Source organism: Oncorhynchus tshawytscha, unplaced genomic scaffold, assembly GCF_018296145.1.
Source record: "Oncorhynchus tshawytscha isolate Ot180627B unplaced genomic scaffold, Otsh_v2.0 Un_contig_5745_pilon_pilon, whole genome shotgun sequence".
Classification (NCBI taxonomy): Eukaryota; Metazoa; Chordata; class Actinopteri; order Salmoniformes; family Salmonidae; genus Oncorhynchus; species Oncorhynchus tshawytscha.
The window spans coordinates 48,501-67,500 of record NW_024609021.1 but is presented as its reverse complement, the minus strand read 5'-3'; the positions used below and the strand labels follow the sequence as shown (position 1 = coordinate 67,500).

Genomic DNA, 19,000 nt, shown 5'->3' with positions numbered 1-19,000 from the left:
GTATTGAAACAGGATGAGATGGTATTGATGTGGATGTTAGGGAAACAGGATGAGATGGTATTGATGTAGATGTTAGGGAAACAGGATGAGATGGTATTGATGTGGATGTTAGGGAAACAGGATGAGATGGTATTGATGTGGATGTTAGGGAAACAGGATGAGATGGTATTGATGTGGATGTTAGGGACATATCAACTTGCCACCTGTTTTGGGAACAACGGATTTCTGATGTATGTTCCTCTGTGGTCTTGATGTGAATTAACATCCACATCACTTCTGCCCCCTGGTGGTGAGAACTGTCCAGTGGAAACAGTTTCCAATAAATTTTATTTATTTAGTTTTATTATAAGTTGTTTAATATAAAACACATGCAAAGTGTTGTTCCCATGTTTGAGCTGAAAAAAAGATGCCGAAGCTTATTCCTCACATTTTGTGCACATCCCTGTTAGATTATCTTGCCAAAAGAGAAATCCTCACTATCCACCTGACAGGTGCTGCATATCACGAAGCTGATTAAAACAGCATGATCATTACACAGGTGCGCCTTGTGCTGAGGAAAGTAGGCTACACAACCACATCTTTCCAAGTCACACTAAATACATTACCACGTCTTTCCTACAGAGGTCACTAAATACACTCTTTCCAAGAAGTCACACTAAATACACTACCACATCTTTCCTACAGAGGTCACTAAATACACTCTTTCCAAGAAGTCACACTAAATACACTACCACATCTTTCCTACAGAGGTCTCTAAATACACTACCACATCTTTAATACAGAGGTCTCTAAATACACTACCACATCTTTCCTACAGAGGTCTCTAAATACACTACCACATCTTTTCAATAGGAGGTCACTACAGACTAGATCTACCCTCAACCACTGAACCTCTAAATATTTTTACCTAACCATCCATTTCATAAATGAGATGTAGAAAAAAAAATCAACTACGTTTTTTTTTTCTCTCACCTCATCTCAATGTGTGGGCCTTGCTACCAGCCTGGAAGTAGTTTACAAACACTCAGCTGCTGCTTATCTTCAGTGGTTGAATATAGAATTAAAAGAACTAGAAGCTTTACCAGCCTGGAAGTAGTTTACAAACATCGCTCAGCTGCTGCTTATCTTCAGTGGTTGAATATAGAATTAAAAGAACTAGAAGCTTTACCAGCGGCTACGGTAGTTTAAAAACAGAAAATCTGAGCTATTCTAAGTTTGTACAAATCTTCTAAAAAAACAGGAATAGCATTTCTTCTATAACACCATTATCCAACACCATCTACAAAAACAGCAAAATATTCTTTATTGGAAATAATAATAATCTAGTCATAGCAACAGAACTACACATGGCACGGCTCTGAGAAACCACAGGTGGAAAACACATCAAACAGACTGAAGTGGATAAGGAGAAACAAAAGGCATGTGTTGGTATATAATATAATAATATATATATATACACACACATATATCCACTGTGCAGAATGCGTCCAAATCAACTCGTCATGTTGCAAAACATGTTTTATAATAAAAATAAATTTCAGTTAACTTTCCCCATATTCCCGGGTAACTTTCCCCATATTCCCGGGTAACTTTCCCCATATTCCCAGGTTTTCCAGGAATCCTGGTTTGAAGATACTAGATTTCTTCCTTGATTGATCCAACCTAGATTTCTAGAGAATTTGGGGAAAAGTTACTGGAATTTTGCAACACTAAGTCATACACAATTCCAACAGATTACAGGAATGTTATGGTCAGGAGAGAGGACATCAACAATAATGTGATTGATGATTTTGTAATGTTTCATAACCAAGGGAATCAAGGGTTTGGACCATGGAAATAGACTCTAGATATGTAGAGTGTACCAATATGTGTACCAATATGTATACTGAACAAAAATATAAATGCAACATTAAAGTATTGGTCCCATGTTTCATGAGCTGAAATAAAAGATCCATGAAATTGGCTTATTTCTCTCATTTTGTGCACAAATTCATTTGCATCCCTGTTAGTGAGCATTTGGTCCTTTGCCAAGGTAATCCATCCAGCTGGCAGGTGTGACGTATCAAGAAGCTGATTAATCAGCATGATCATTACACGTGTGCACCTTGTGCTGGGGACAATAAAAGGCTACTATAAAATGTGCGGTTTTGTCACACAACACAACGCCACAGATGTCTCAAGTTATGAGGGAGCGTGCAATTGGCATGGTGACTGCAGGAATGTCCACCACAGCTGTTGCCCGAGAATTGAATGTTAATATCTCAACCATAAGCCACCTAACGGATTTCTGTGTTTACATGTTGCGTTTATATTTTTTGTTCAGTTGTGTCGCAATAGAGGAATATTTTACATTCAAACAGAAATTAGGAGAATTAATTCATGTTCATCAAGGCCTTGGAAAAACCTGACAAGTGACCAAAGAGACGCGAGACGAGAAACAGAGGCGATATTAGACATAACAGAAGTGATATTAACAGGAAGTCACCAAGTGCCTGAATTTCAGCCTCAGTCAGATAAATAACAATGTGATATACTGAAAGTCTAATGCAGTAGCTCGAATCATACCGGCATAGCATAGACTTAAAAAAAAAAATCAGGATTATAAATAATATACATTATGTACACATTTACACATGTAAACATTCTCCACCCTACTCTAACCACCTGACAGGACATGCGTGGGCGACATCCTGTCACTGTTTTTGGTTTGACTGGTGCGGAGAGCTACAGTAAGTCCCACTGAACGCCAGGGAAACAGGAATTCAAATGACCCTCACAGGACGTGAGAGCTGCTTGCATATTTGTTTTTCCTAGGAGATTTTTATGGAGTCAAAGTCAATTGTCTATATCGTAAAAATACATCAAAAATAAAAATGATATTTTTGGTGTTAATTTAAGGTTAGGCGTAAGGTTAGCAGTGTGGTTACGGTTAGGCATAAGGTTAGCAGTGTGGTTACGGTTAGGCGTAAGGTTAGCAGTGTGGTTACGGTTAGGCGTAAGGTTAGCAGTGTGGTTACGGTTAGGCGTAAGGTTAGCAGTGTGGTTACGGTTAGGCGTAAGGTTAGCAGTGTGGTTACGGTTAGGCGTAAGGTTAGCAGTGTGGTTACGGTTAGGCGTAAGGTTAGCAGTGTGGTTACGGTTAGGCGTAAGGTTAGCAGTGTGGTTACGGTTAGGCGTAAGGTTAGCAGTGTGGTTACGGTTAGGCGTAAGGTTAGCAGTGTGGTTACGGTTAGGCGTAAGGTTAGCAGTGTGGTTACGGTTAGGCGTAAGGTTAGCAGTGTGGTTACGGTTAGGCGTAAGGTTAGCAGTGTGGTTACGGTTAGGCGTAAGGTTAGCAGTGTGGTTACGGTTAGGCGTAAGGTTAGCAGTGTGGTTAAGGTTAGGCGTAAGGTTAGCAGTGTGGTTAAGGTTAGGCATAAGGTTTAGGCGTAAGGTTAGCAGTGTGGTTAAGGTTAGGCATAAGGTTAGCAGTGTGGTTAAGGTTAGGCATAAGGTTAGCAGTGTGGTTAAGGTTAGGCATAAGGTTAGCAGTGTGGTTAAGGTTAGGCATAAGGTTAGCAGTGTGGTTAAGGTTAGGCGTAAGGTTAGCAGTGTGGTTACGGTTAGGCATAAGGTTAGCAGTGTGGTTAAGGTTAGGCGTAAGGTTAGCAGTGTGGTTAAGGTTAGGCATAAGGTTAGCAGTGTGGTTAAGGTTAGGCATAAGGTTAGCAGTGTGGTTAAGGTTAGGCATAAGGTTAGGTGTGGTTAAGGTTAGGCATAAGGTTAGCAGTGTGGTTAAGGTTAGGCATAAGGTTAGCAGTGTGGTTAAGGTTAGGCATAAGGTTAGCAGTGTGGTTACGGTTAGGCATAAGGTTAGCAGTGTGGTTAAGGTTAGGCGTAAGGTTAGCAGTGTGGTTAAGGTTAGGCATAAGGTTAGCAGTGTGGTTACGGTTAGGCATAAGGTTAGCAGTGTGGTTACGGTTAGGCATAAGGTTAGCAGTGTGGTGAAGGTTTAAAATAACATTTTAAGAAGAGGAATTGAAGAAATGGACAGGGGTAACGACCCTATGGCTGGGATAACTAGTATCACGCCCCAAAATCTCCTAGGAAAAACTAATTTGTGAGCTTCTTAGCTTACACTTCTGAGGAGTGTTCATTTGGGTACACCATTGGAAATAGCTTTGAACAATTTAGGTTTACGTTCCAAAAGTTGTTATTGGACCAGTACAGTTCAGAGAACACTCAGCACCATTAGGCTGTACCAGGTCTTCAGCCTGGTTATATTTTCTACAAATGCCTCAACATCCTTCCTTCCTTCAATAATAATTGTTCTGATTTGACAGGGTCTGTTGACAGAGATGTGATGGAGAGAAAACAACCACAGGACAGACCAGATATAAATCACCAAGAAATGACTGAAGGAAGAATTCAACAGGATCTCTGTCTTCAGGGGGACTAGAGGAATACGGCCCTGTACACTGACCCAGGCAAACAGGGGAGTCATTTCATTGGTTCTAGCAGAATTATGGAGGCGTGTCTCTACGAGGTTGCAATGAAATCGGGGTTAAGATTTGTATTGCTGCAAACTGAACATAAAACGGTTGATCAGATTCACTGTTTTCAATAAAACAGCACCAACTCTTTTATTGTACACATTAGACAGTCTAACAGAGAGGTCTTTGGAGACTGACTTCCGCCCTCTTTGAAGCAGAGGCCCTGCCCTCACTGTTTCCTGCCCACTTCCTGGTTACGACAATAGAACCCCAGGGCCACGTTCAGCAGCCAAAACGTTGCAGATAGAAACACCAGAAATAGAGCCAACATGATTCCTTATTCTACAGGACAGAGAGGCATGTTTGTTCTACAGAGCATATTTCTATCTGAACGTTCCCAAACATTGTGTCTTGCTGAACGCGCCCCCCCCCCCCAGGGGGAATGGATCATTATCAATGTGGCAGATGAATTGTAAACAGGGCTGTGTTCAGCAGAGCACACTGTTGTGGAATGTTCAGATATGTTTTTGTAGAACTAACATGCCTCTCTGACCTGCAGGATGAGGAATCACAAAGCTTTATTCATGACATTTGTCTGCAACGCTCCACAATGTTTTTAACTGCAGACTGAATGAGGCTCAGATGTGTATTTGCATGTTACAAATATTATTATTAAGACCTGACCTGTTTTCCTGCTCCTCTACGTACAGCCTGTCTTCCCGGCACAACGCCCCTCTACGTACAGCCTGTCTTCCCGGCACAACGCCCCTCTACGTACAGCCTGTCTTCCCGGCACAACGCCCCTCTACGTACAGCCTGTCTTCCCGGCACAACGCCCCTCTACGTACAGCCTGTCTTCTTCCCGGCACAACGCCCCTCTACGTACAGCCTGTCTTCCCGGCACAACGCCCCTCTACGTACAGCCTGTCTTCCCGGCACAACGCCCCTCTACGTACAGCCTGTCTTCCCGGCACAACGCCCTGTCTTCTTCCCGGCACAACGCCCCTCTACGTACAGCCTGTCTTCCCGGCACAACGCCCCCCGGCACTACGTACAGCCTGTCTTCCCGGCACAACACCCTCTACGTACAGCCTGTCTTCCCGGCACAACACCCCTCTACCCTGTCTTCCCGGCACAACGCCCCTCTACGTACAGCCTGTCTTCCCGGCACAACGCCCTCTTCAGCCTGTCTTCCCGGCACAACCCCTCTACGTACCTGTCTTCCCGGCAGCCTGTCTTCCCGGCAACAACACCCCTCTACGTACAGCCTGTCTTCCCGGCACGTACAGCCTTCCCGGCACAACGTCCCCGGCTCTTCAGCCTGTCTTCCCGCACAACGCCCCTCTACGTACAGCCTGTCTTCCCGGCACAGCCTGTCTTCCCGGCACAACGCCCCTCTACGTACAGCCTGTCTTCCCGGCCTGTCTTCCCGCCCCCCTCTACGTACAGCCTGTCTTCCCGGCACAACCTGTCTTCCCGGCACCCCCCCTCTACGTACAGCCTGTCTTCCCGGCACCCCTCTAACCTGTCTTCCCGGCACAACACCCCTCTACGTACAGCCTGTCTTCCCGGCACAACGCCCCTCTACGTACAGCCTGTCTTCCCGGCACAACACCCCTCTACGTACAGCCTGTCTTCCCGGCACAACACCCCTCTACGTACAGCATATAGATATATTAATTGACGCGAGTCATTCCTGACCTGGGCACAGTGTGTATATATGTAACTTATTCAACATCCATTTCTTTCAACAGTAAAATACACAAAAAACAAAAATGTACTATAATTGTCACCCAATAAGAAATTGTGCAGACAGTTGATGAATACATTAGTTGATAAATAAACACCTTATAAAAACATACAGCTAGATTGTCCTAGATGCAGATCACTGCGAGGAGATCAAATGTTAGTCACATCAACATTTCAATAATGGAAATTCTCTGGACATAAACTGAAGTAAATCTTGTAGCGTCTTAACACTCGTCTTCCTATAAACCTTTAAGGCAGAGGTGGAATAGAACAAACTGGATTTGACCTTTGACATGTTTTTTTTTTTTACCATCTGACAAGAACAGTAATGATTGTGGATAAATAAAAAACAGTATTTCTCTGATCTGGCAGTAAACACCGTTGCAGAACATGAATGACCCACGAGCCAATCGCCTTGGTTACGGTTCCAGCTTTATCTTTGTTATAGTTTGGGGGGGGGAGGGGGGGAATGATAGTTGTCTTTGTGAAAATATGCTATAAGCAGCCAGTTCAGCTTGCCGGTATCGTTGTTAATAAAGACGTCCGGCTCACAAGGAGGCCCTGAAGCAACGCTGAACAGACTTGTTCCACAGACGTTTCTTCTGCATCCCTTCGATGTTTCAGTTACAACGGTGCACCAAAACTCTATTTTAACAGGCCCTTTAATATAGACCACAGAATCTGACTTTTAATGCGAACAGACTTGCTACAGTGACATAAAGTCAGGATTTTGGCTAGATTTTAACCCACTTAAAGCCGCAATCAGCAGTAAAAAAAACTATAAATTAACTCCCCGCCCCTGTTTTGGTAAAAAGCTGAGGGACTGGGCTGAAGAACCAGACAGGGCTATGGATGCAAGGACTGATGTGGTGTGACAGTTGAGCTCATGAGGTATTTATCAGTTACATTCTTCAAGAATCCAAACTGGATGTAGCAACTGTTGACAGACACTTCAACCCCAAAAAGGTTTTCACCAACATTGTAAAGACCTAGTTATTTTGCCATTTCTAGAGATTAATTCATTTAAATGTGATTAGTGAATTATTTTAAAAAGGTAAAAAAAAAAAAAAAAACCTGCCCCTGATTTTAGAGGTCAACCTTGTTACATGAACTGAACCCTCGTTTAAATATGGTGAAACTATTCCTTCTTAAATATTATTTTTCAGTGTAAAAGCAGGTGAGCTGGTTCCGCTCTTTTTGTACATATTCTGATGTTTTGTGGTGGAAACCTGAGGCGGGTTGAGCAGCATACGTTACATGTTACCCAGAAATATAGATATATTTTAAAAAAGAAGCCCTCCCTGTTGCACACAACAATCTTCCATTCCCCCTCGTCACAAAGAGATTTATGGCTGATTTAACATGAACTCGTCAACCCTGTGACAGTCAACCCTGTGACAGTCAACCCTGTGACAGTCAACCCTGTGACAGTCAACCCTGTGACAGTCAACCCTGTGACAGTCAACCCTGTGACAGTCAACCCTGTGACAGTCAACCCTGTTAGTCAACCCTGTTAGTCAACCCTGTGACAGTCAACCCTGTGACAGTCAACCCTGTTAGTCAACCCTGTTAGTCAACCCTGTTAGTCAACCCTGTTAGTCAACCCTGTTACTTTATTTGGCACTTACTAGAGTCACTGTTTTACAGCATTTTGAAAGCTCTTTGTGCAGTCAGACACACGGTGTTAAAGTGTCATCATTAAGGTCCATCAGTCAGACACACGGTGTTAAAGTGTCATCATTAAGGTCCATCAGTCAGACACACGGTGTTAAAGTGTCATCATTAAGGTCCATCAGTCAGACACACGGTGTTAAAGTGTCATCATTAAGGTCCATCAGTCAGACACACGGTGTTAAAGTGTCATCATTAAGGTCCATCAGTCAGACACACGGTGTTAAAGTGTCATCATTAAGGTCCATCAGTCAGACACACGGTGTTAAAGTGTCATCATTAAGGTCCATCAGTCAGACACACGGTGTTAAAGTGTCATCATTAAGGTCCATCAGTCAGACACACGGTGTTAAAGTGTCATCATTAAGGTCCATCAGTCAGACACACGGTGTTAAAGTGTCATCATTAAGGTCCATCAGTCAGACACACGGTGTTAAAGTGTCATCATTAAGGTCCATCAGTCAGACACACGGTGTTAAAGTGTCATCATTAAGGTCCATCAGTCAGACACACGGTGTTAAAGTGTCATCATTAAGGTCCATCAGTCAGACACACGGTGTTAAAGTGTCATCATTAAGGTCCATCAGTCAGACACACGGTGTTAAAGTGTCATCATTAAGGTCCATCAGTCAGACACACGGTGTTAAAGTGTCATCATTAAGGTCCATCAGTCAGACACACGGTGTTAAAGTGTCATCATTAAGGTCCATCAGTCAGACACACGGTGTTAAAGTGTCATCATTAAGGTCCATCAGTCAGACACACGGTGTTAAAGTGTCATCATTAAGGTCCATCAGTCAGACACACGGTGTTAAAGTGTCATCATTAAGGTCCATCAGTCAGATCTCTCCAGACTGGGAAACGGGTTTGTTTTTAAAGTTCAACATGGGCTCTTTTATTTGATTTATTTTCCCAAGTTACATTCTCCAAGAGGGACTGATTTCGTGGAACGACCAAACATCTTTATCTAGCACGGCCCAGACCAGCTGAGCACTCATCCATTAGCCTGGTTCCAGATCAGTTTGTGCCAACTCTTACGGTCATTTTCACACCAAAACAGATCTGGGATCAGACTCCTCTGTCTCCAACTCCTCATAATACAATATGGTACAGACTCTTGTGCCGTCAGACACACAGCGGGGAATCATGAAAGATCCATCAGACTTGACCATCATATCGCCATGACGACCATTTAGAAAGCTCAGAGACACGTTGACCATCATATCGCCATGACGACCATTTAGAAAGCTCAGAGACACGTTGACCATCATATCGCCATGACGACCATTTAGAAAGCTCAGAGACACGTTGACCATCATAACGCCATGACGACCATTTAGAAAGCTCAGAGACACGTTGACCATCATAACGCCATGACGACCATTTAGAAAGCTCAGAGACACGTTGACCATCATATCGCCATGACGACCATTTAGAAAGCTCAGAGACACGTTGACCATCATATCGCCATGACGACCATTTAGAAAGCTCAGAGACACGTTGACCATCATATCGCCATGACGACCATTTAGAAAGCTCAGAGACACGTTGACCATCATAACGCCATGACGACCATTTAGAAAGCTCAGAGACACGTTGACCATCATATCGCCATGACGTTGGTCTGCCATCGTACCGCCATCACAGTCACACCCTCTTTATCTTGGGATTCAAAACCTGAAATGTTCATCCAAGATTCAACTTTGAAGACGGTTAACTAGCATCAACAAACATGATAATAACAACATTAAAGCTGCCAATGTTCGACTGATCCTCCAAGAGTAATAATCCTTCCCTAAAAAATTACATTTAAAAAAAAAAAAGTCTCAAAATTGTGTCTGACCTTTAGAATGTAACAAACCTACCAAGTGTCACAAAACAGTGGCCACTGACCACAGAGTTACTATAACAACCAGCATAACAAAATGGCCGCCTGTCGTGGTGTCTGGTCCAGGCAGTTACCGACAGTTTAAGTCACCTGTCTTCCCTGGTTACTGACAGCTCAAATAAAAAAATGGCCACCGACACCTGTTGTCCCCGGTTTCTGAAGTCAAAATGGCCACCGACACCTGTTGTCCCCGGTTTCTGAAGTCAAAATGGCCACCGACACCTGTTGTCCCCGGTTTCTGAAGTCAAAATGGCCACCGACACCTGTTGTCCCCGGTTTCTGAAGTCAAAATGGCCACCGACACCTGTTGTCCCCGGTTTCTGAAGTCAAAATGGCCACCGACACCTGTTGTCCCCGGTTTCTGAAGTCAAAATGGCCACCGACACCTGTTGTCCCCGGTTTCTGAAGTCAAATTGGCCACCGACACCTGTTATCCCCGGTTTCTGAAGTCAAAATGGCCACCGACACCGGTTGTCCCCGGTTTCTGAAGTCAAAATGGCCACCGACACCTGTTATCCCCGGTTTCTGAAGTCAAAATGGAGACGGGCTGGGAAGTTACTGACAGGTCAAGTTGGGGTCATTGAGCCAGGCCCAGATCTGGATCATCTCCTGCGGTGTCCGGCTGTGTACCAGCATCAGACCCTTATAGGCACACGGGTTCCTCCTGTACTTCTCCTCAATGTCAAACGTCTTGAAGCCTTTATGTTTCTCCGGCCCCAGCCCCAGTTTCCTCAGACACATCCCTGTGTAGACGTCGTCAATGGGGTAGAGAGGTACGTGCTGCGAGGCTCCGTGCAGCCGCCTGGCCAGGTCCCCGGAGTACAGATACCCCCCTCCGCCCGCGTATGGCGGGTACTTGCCAACAAACAAACTCTCTGGGATGAAGTACTTCACCTTTTTATCCCTGTTTGGCCCCGCGTTGGTGATCACATCCCCTACAAACAGGTCCCTTGCCCGGGGCCCCGTGAGGCCCTTGAGGAAGGCCAGGATCCTCAACGTATTGACAAAGACGTCATCGTCCCCTTTAAAGACGAACTGAGCTCCAGGGCAGCGTGTGGTCATCCAGTCCAGGAAGAGCACCTCCTTGACGGTCAGGTTGAAGAACGAGTCCCGGTAGTCCCACTGGGGGTAGAGTTAAAACTATTATTATACAACAACAAAATACACTACATACAGATTTGAGTATTTGGTTCATTATTCCACTGTTTATCCCATTTTATATGTCAGCACACTAAGAGTCTGAGTATCCCTGTGTCACACCAATACTGCAACATTGGACAAGACATACAGTTGAAGTCAGAAGTTTACATACACTTAGGTTGGAGTCATTAAAACTCGTTTTTCAAATGTCTTGTTAACAAAATATAGTTTTGGCGGTTAGGACATCTACTTTGTGCATGACAAGTAATTTTTACAACAATTGTTTACAGACAGATTATTTCACTGTATCACAATTCCAGTAGGTCAAGCATACACTAAGTTGACTGTGCCTTTAAACAGCTCGGAAAATTCCAGAAAATTATGTCATGGCTTTAGAAGCTTCTGATAAGCGAATTGACACAATTTGAGTCAATTGGGAGGTGTACCTGAAATCAGCCAAGACTTCAGAAAAAAAATTGTAGACCTCCACAAGTCTGGTTCATCCTTGGGATCAATTTCCAAATGCCTGAAGGTACCACGTTCATCTGTACAAACAATAGTACGCAAGTATAAACACCATGGGCCTCGCATCCGTCATGCCGCTCAGGAAGGAGACACGTTCTGTCTCCTAGAGATGAACGTACTTTGGTGCGAAAAAAGCAAATCAATCCCAGAACAACAGCAAAGGACCTTGTGAAGATGCTGGAGGAAACAGGTACAAAAGTATCAATATTCACAGTAACGCGAGTCCTATATCGACATAACCTGAAAGGCCGCTCAGCAAGGAAGAAGCCACTGCTCCAAAACCACCATAAAAAAGCCACACTACGGTTTGTAACTGCACATGGGGACAAAGATCGTACTTTTTTGGAGAAATGTCCTCTGGGCTGATGAAACAAAAAAATAACTGTTTGTGGGCAGAACTGAAAAAGCATGTGTAGGCAAAGAGGCCTACAAACCTGACTCAGTTACACCCTCTCTGTCAAGAGGAATGGGCCAACATTCACCCAACTTATTGTGGGAAGCTTGTGGAATGCTCCCCGAAGCGTTTGACCCAAGTTAAACAAATTAAAAAAGGCAACGCTACCAAATACTAATTGAATGTATGTAAACTTCTGACCCACTGGGAATGTGATGAAATAAATAAAAAGCTGAAATTAATCATTCTCTCTACTATTATTCTGACATTTCACATTCTTAAGGTAAAGTGGTGATCCTAACTGACATTAGACAGAGCATTTATACCATGATTAAATGTCAGGAATGGTGAAAAACTGAGTTTAAATGTATTTGGCGAAGGTGTATGTAAACGTCTGACTTCAACTGTATTACAGATCAAAACCAACATTGTGGACCAGTCAGTGAGTTCAAAAGACACCATACATCACCACACAAACACCATATTATATTTAAACACACCCCCCCCCCCTTGTCGACTGATGAACCGGTGTGTCAATCTAAGTAACATAATAACATAAACCTCCATCAAAATCTGCCAGTTTCAGGTAGAGATCTGGGGGTTCAAAATGTAAAGATAATATATCGAACATTTTCTGAGCCGTCTTATAGCTCCTTGATGTCGGACTGAAACTTCAAAACCTTGTTCGTTATGATTTGTTCTTTGACCGTCTTCTCTGGTATTTATGAATGTGTTATGGGATTTGGTAGTAAAAGGACAAATTCAATTTTCATTTTTAAAATATATATTTTTTTATACCAAAAAGGGTCCTAAAATTTAAAAAAACAAATAGCTAAATGATCCACGGTATGACCAACTTAAAACAATTCTGTCAGCTTATAACCCCCTCCCAACATTTTAGGGTGTTTTCCTATAAAGTCCCCTTTGCAGTCACCGACCTCAGTCCCCTTTACAGTCACCGACCTCAGTCCCCTTTACAGTCACCGACCTCAGTCCCCTTTACAGTAAACGACCTCAGTCCCCTTTACAGTAAACGACCTCAGTCCCCTTTACAGTAAACGACCTCAGTCCCCTTTACAGTAAACGACCTCAGTCCCCTTTACAGTAAACGACCTCAGTCCCCTTTACAGTAAACGTGTCTTTTATTATTATTATTATTATTATTATTATTATTATTATTATTATTATTATTATATTATTGACACCCCGAGGACATGAACGTGTCTATTATTGACACCCCGAGGACATGAACGTGTCTATTATTGACACCCCGAGGACATGAACGTGTCTATTATTGACACCCCGAGGACATGAACGTGTCTATTATTGACACCCTGAGGACATTAACGTGTCTATTATTGACACCCAGAGGACATTAACGTGTATATTATTGACACCCAGAGGACATTAACGTGTCTATTATTGACACCCTGAGGACATTAACATGTATATTATTGACACCCAGAGGACATTAACGTGTATATTATTGACACCCAGAGGACATTAACGTGTCTATTATTGATACCTGCAGGATGTCGCGGTGGTGAGTGTTCTCATAGCGCAGCATCTCCGACAGATCTGGGTGGTGGTCCACGGCCGTGGTGTTGCCGAGCAGGAACACCGTGACAACCGTCCGGTTGGCGAGGACGCCGGCTCGACCCCACGACTGGCGGATGGCCTGGCGGCGGTCAAAGTGCGGAGCAAGGGATTTGACGGCCAGTAGGAGGAAGGGCGGCTCCCCTCTCCGGGTCTTTTGGCAGATGTGAGGCTGGTCCACCACTAGAGGGTACGACCGACAGCGCATGTAGAGCAGGAAGTCTTTAAAACGAGGAGGTAGGGAATTGTAGTCTTTCACGTGAGTGGTGACTCTGTAGTCCGGTTGGCAGGGGTCAGGGTTCAGCCCCGTGTCGTTGAGCCAATCAGGGACAGGTCTGACATCATCATCATTAGTGTTGTTACTATTGGAGGAGGCGAGGATGGGGTTGTGTTGGAGGTCCAGTCTCTGTCGCTGGCGGTTCCAGTAGGCCTGACTAGGAGCCAGTTTGGACCAGAAGCGCTTGGAGGGGACAAGGACCTTGAATGGAGGAAGGAAGGACGAAATTAATAAATAAATTGAGTATCCTAAACCGAGAACAACAAAACATACCTTAAAAAAAAAAAAGAGGATTAAAAAAGAAAATTCAACACTGATTTAACACAAAGATGATTCAACATGTTTCAACAATTAAAGCCCTGTGCAGTCTTTTTCATTTCATATTTAAAATCACAGTAGGTTTAATAAATCACGGTTAATTTCTCAAAAATAAATATATTTTATTATTTATTTCCCCCGAGCCTCCTCTTGCTAGGGGAATGCTGAGTCTGATCGTGTGGGCGTGTCCTTCAAAGGAGGAGGATACATATGCAAATAAGAGATGACTGGTAATAGGTCAGAATAATCAGATCCGATTGTGATGTCATGCTGATGGCCAAAAACTCCATCCCACCTGAACATGCAAAAAACAATCCAAGCGTTTAATTTTACAAGCTTTTACACTAAAAAGGGCATTATCATCATTTTCACAATTTCAGTGTTATTTCATCCTCCAAGTGAAACATGGTTTGTGTGGAAATATTATTAAAAACACAAAAAAGTCAACAAGCCCCGACACATTCGCAAAGCGTAGAATGAGTTCGGTCTTTTAGACGAGTGGTTTTCAGACCTCACCTCAGGGACTCCCAGCCATTCCATCACAGGAGGTTGGTGGCACCTTAATTGGGGAGGACAGGCTCGTGGTAACGGCCGGAGCGGAATGATTTCAAATACATGGTTTCCATGGTTTCCAAGTGTTTGATGCCATTCCATTTGCTCCATCCCAGCCATTAGTATGAGCCGTCCTCCCCTCAGCAGCCTCCACTGCATTCCACGTATGATTGTGTCCAGACTTGACACTTAGATGTGACTTCTGCTATCAGAATACAAGGATCACATTGAAAAGACGGGTCTAAACGAGTGGCTTTGTGGTCTGACTGTGTTCCGATCTGACTGACCACTTCAGGAGGTTTTGGACGTTGTTACGTACGTTGGAGGAGGGAACGCAACACCCTGCTACATCTCAGCCCCCCATGGAGGGTAACACAACACCCTGCTACATCTCAGCCCCCAGTGGAGGGTAACACAACACCCTGCTACATCCCAGCCCCCAGTGGAGGGTAACACAACACCCTGCTACATCTCAGCCCCCAGCCCCCAGTGGAGGGTAACACAACACCCTGCTACATCTCAGCCCCCGTGGAGCCCCCCTAGCCCCCCGTGGAGGGTAACACAACACCCTGCTACATCCCAGCCCCCCGTGGAGGGTAACACAACACCCTGCCATCTCAGCCCCCAGTGGAGGGTAACACAACACCCAGCCCCCAGTGGAGGGTAACAACACCCTGCTACATCTCAGCCCCCAGTGGAGGGTAACGCAACACCCTGCTACATCTCAGCCCCCAGTGGAGGGTAACGCAACACCCTGCTACATCTCAGCCCCCAGTGGATCCCAGCCCCCAGTGGAACAACACAACACCCTGCTACATCCCAGCCCCCAGTGGAGGGTAACACAACACCCTGCTACATCCCAGCCCCCAGTGGAGGGTAACACCACCCTGCTAGCCCCCAGTGGAGGGTAACACAACACCCTGCTACATCCCAGCCCCCAGTGGAGGGTAACACAACACCCTGCTACATCTCAGCCCCCAGTGGAGGGTAACACAACACCCTGCTACATCTCAGCCCCCAGTGGAGGGTAACACAACACCCTGCTACATCTCAGCCCCCAGTGGAGGGTAACACAACACCCTGCTACATCTCAGCCCCCAGTGGAGGGTAACAGTATGGTGATTAACACAACACCCTGCTACATCTCAGCCCCCAGTGGAGGGTAACAGTATGGTACATCTCAGCCCCCCATGGAGGGTAACAGTATTAGGAGGTGCAGGGAAGGACGACAGAGGCAGAGAAAAACACTGTTGGGGAAAAGGGGCTGGACGCAACAAAAGCAAAGAAAGTTAAAAGTTAGAGTCCCCACTTCTGTCCCCGCCTCCCCACTTCTGTCCCCGCCTCCCCACTTCTGTCCCCGCCTCCCCACTTCTGTCCCCGCCTCCCCACTTCTGTCCCCGCCTCCCCCTGGTGCTTCTGTCCCCCAGCCTCCCCACTTCTGTCCCCGCCTCCCCACTTCTGTCCCCGCCTCCCCACTTCTGTCCCCGCCTCCCCACTTCTGTCCCCGCCTCCCCACTTCCGCCTCCCCCACTTCTGTCTCCGCCTCCCCACTTCTGTCCCGCCTCTTCCTAACCTTGCCTCTTACCTAACCTTAAGCACCACCTGGTGCGCTAACCAGAATACAGGTGGTGGTCCACCCAGGTCTTACCTCGAGTCCATAGACTGATTCAATACTACGGGTCACGTATGCCCACAGGCCTCTTACCTAAACGTTCCCAAGGAACGTTCACCTCGTCGTGCCCCTTGTCCCGTCCCTCTCACCTGTCGTGCCCCCTTGTCCCGTCCCCTCTCACCTCGTCGTGCCCCTTGTCCCGTCCCCTCTCACCTCGTCGTGCCCCTTGTCCCGTCCCCTCTCACCTCGTCGTGCCCCTTGTCCCGTCCCCTCTCACCTCGTCGTGCCCCTTGTCCCGTCCCCTCTCACCTCGTCGTGTCCCTTGTCCTGTCCCCTCTCACCTCGTCCTGTCCCCTCTCACCTCGTCGTGCCCCTTGTCCCGTCCCCTCTCACCTTGTTGTGTCCCTTGTCCTGTCCTCCTCCTCCTCCGTGGAACACTAGGATGAAGATGAAGAGATTGACCGTCATCAACGTCACCAGAAACTTCAGCTTCCTCCTCAGGCCCGCCATGACCTCTAGCTACGACCTCTGATCTCTAGCCACCTAGAGGGAGAGGGGAGAGAGATAGACGAGGGAGAGGGGAGAGAGAGAGATAGACGAGGGAGAGGGGAGAGAGATAGACGAGGGAGAGGGAGAGAGAGATAGACGAGGGAGAGAGAGAGAGATAGACGAGGGAGAGAGAGAGATAGACGAGGGAGAGGGAGAGAGAGAGATAGACGAGGGAGAGGGGAGAGAGAGAGAGATAGACGAGGAGAGGGGAGAGAGAGAGATAGACGAGGGAGAGGGGAGAGAGAGATAGACGAGGGAGAGGGAGAGAGAGAGATAGACGAGGGAGAGGGAGAGAGAGAGATAGACGAGGGAGAGGGGAGAGAGAGAGATAGACGAGGGAGAGGGGAGAGAGAGAGATAGACGAGGGAGAGGGAGAGAGAGATAGACGAGGGAGAGGGAGAGAGAGAGATAGACGAGGGAGAGGGGAGAGAGAGAGACGAGGGAGAGGGAGAGAGAGAGATAGACGAGGGAGAGGGGAGAGAGATAGACGAGGGAGAGGGAGAGAGAGAGATAGACGAGGGAGAGGGGAGAGAGAGAGATAGACGAGGGAGGGGAGAGAGAGATAGACGAGGGAGAGGGGAGAGAGATAGACGAGGGAGAGGGGAGAGAGAGATAGACGAGGGAGAGGGGAGAGAGAGATAGACGAGGGAGAGGGAGAGAGAGAGAGAGATAGACGAGGGAGAGGGAGAGAGAGAGAGATAGACGAGGGAGAGGGGAGAGAGAGATAGACGAGGGAGAGGGGAGAGAGAGATAGACGAGGGAGAGGGGAGAGAGAGATAGACGAGGGAGAGGGAGAGAGAGATAGACGAGGGAGAGGAGAGAGAGATAGACGAGGGAGAGGGAGAGAGAGATAGACGAGGGAGAGGGAGAGAGAGATAGACGAGGGAGAGGGAGGAGAGGGGAGAGAGATAGACGAGGGAGAGGGGAGAGAGAGATAGACGAGGGAGAGGGGAGAGAGAGAGATAGACGAGGGAGAGGGAGAGAGAGATAGACGAGGGAGAGGGGAGAGAGAGATAGACGAGGGAGAGGGAGAGAGAGATAGACGAGGGAGAGGGGAGAGAGATAGACGAGGGAGAGGGGAGAGAGAGAGATATAGACGAGGGAGAGGGAGAGAGAGATAGACGAGGGAGAGGGAGAGAGGGATAGACGAGGGAGAGGGGAGAGAGATAGACGAGGGAGAGGGGAGAGAGGATAGACGAGGGAGAGGGAGAGAGAGAGAGGGAGAGGGGAGAGAGGGATAGACGAGGGAGAGGGGAGAGAGGGATAGACGAGGGAGAGGGGAGAGAGGATAGACGAGGGAGAGGGGAGAGAGATAGACGAGGGAGAGGGAGAGAGAGATAGACGAGGGAGAGGGAGAGAGAGATAGACGAGGGAGAGGGAGAGAGAGATAGACGAGGGGAGAGGGAGAGAGAGAGGACGAGGGAGAGGGGGAGAGAGAGATAGACGAGGGAGAGGGGAGAGAGATAGACGAGGGAGGGGAGAGGAGAGATAGACGAGGGAGAGGGGAGAGAGATAGACGAGGGAGAGGGGAGAGAGAGATAGACGAGGGAGAGGGGAGAGAGATAGACGAGGGAGAGGGGAGAGAGAGATAGACGAGGGAGAGGGGAGAGAGAGATAGAGAGGGAGAGGGAGAGAGAGAGGGGAGAGAGAGGGAGAGGGGAGAGAGAGATAGACGAGGGAGAGGGGAGAGATGAGGGAGAGGGAGAGAGAGATAGAGGAGAGAGATAGACGAGGGAAATAGACTAGAGAGATAGACAGGGTAGAGAGGTTAGAGAGAGAGAGAGAGATAGACAAGAGAGATAGACTGAGGGAGGGGTTAGAGATAGAGAGGGATAGACGAGGGAGAGGGGAGAGATAGACGAGGGAGAGAGAGAGAAGGGAGAGACACAGACAGGGAGGCTGCAGGGTAGCCTAGGGTTAGAGATAGAGGCTGAGGGATGAGAGTGGTTAGAGTGTAGAGGCTGATAGGGTAGCCTAGGGAGAGATAGACGAGGCTGCAGGGTGGCCTAGTGGGGAGAGAGGCTGCAGGGTAGCCTAGTGGTTAGAGTGTAGAGATGAGGGTAGAGGGGAGAGAGATGAGGGGCAGAGAGTGTAGAGTAGACGAGGGAGAGTGGTTAGAGTGTAGAGGCTGCAGGGTAGCCTAGTGGTTAGAGATAGAGGCTGCAGGGTAGCCTAGTGGTTAGAGTGAGGGAGGGGGCAGGGTAGCCTAGTGGTTAGATTGTAGAGGCTGCAGGGTAGCCTAGTGGTTAGACACGAA

The 19,000-nt window shown here is 46.8% G+C and overlaps 1 protein-coding gene and 2 long non-coding RNA genes across 5 annotated transcripts in view; 1 reads left to right on the top strand and 2 right to left on the bottom strand.

The window, feature by feature from the left end:
- Window positions 1-4,365, top strand: part of LOC121844118 — a 7,660-nt gene extending 3,295 nt beyond the window's left edge. Inside the window, exon 2 of the long non-coding RNA XR_006081854.1 lies at window positions 4,323-4,365. This is a non-coding gene — a long non-coding RNA (uncharacterized LOC121844118). The remainder of the gene's footprint in view (window positions 1-4,322) is intronic.
- Window positions 4,366-5,217: 852 nt separating this feature from the next.
- LOC121844117 lies at window positions 5,218-5,603 on the bottom strand. The gene is made up of 2 exons (XR_006081853.1): window positions 5,551-5,603; window positions 5,218-5,452 (listed from the first exon to the last, which is right to left on the bottom strand). It is a non-coding gene; the product is annotated as an uncharacterized LOC121844117 (long non-coding RNA).
- Window positions 5,604-6,508: 905 nt separating this feature from the next.
- Window positions 6,509-19,000, bottom strand: part of LOC112261449 (N-acetyllactosaminide beta-1,3-N-acetylglucosaminyltransferase 2-like) — a 38,197-nt gene continuing 25,705 nt past the window's right edge. For 2 of the 3 annotated variants that reach the window (XM_042314010.1, XM_042314009.1), the window contains 3 exons: window positions 16,588-16,737; window positions 13,365-13,913; window positions 6,509-10,902 (listed from right to left, as the gene is read on the bottom strand). In XM_042314010.1, coding sequence (XP_042169944.1) covers window positions 10,336-10,902; window positions 13,365-13,913; window positions 16,588-16,704 — 1,233 coding nt within the window. In that variant the 5' untranslated portion in view covers window positions 16,705-16,737 and the 3' untranslated portion in view covers window positions 6,509-10,335. The remainder of the gene's footprint in view (window positions 10,903-13,364; window positions 13,914-16,587; window positions 16,738-19,000) is intronic. The other variant, XR_006081852.1, reaches the window with a different exon arrangement.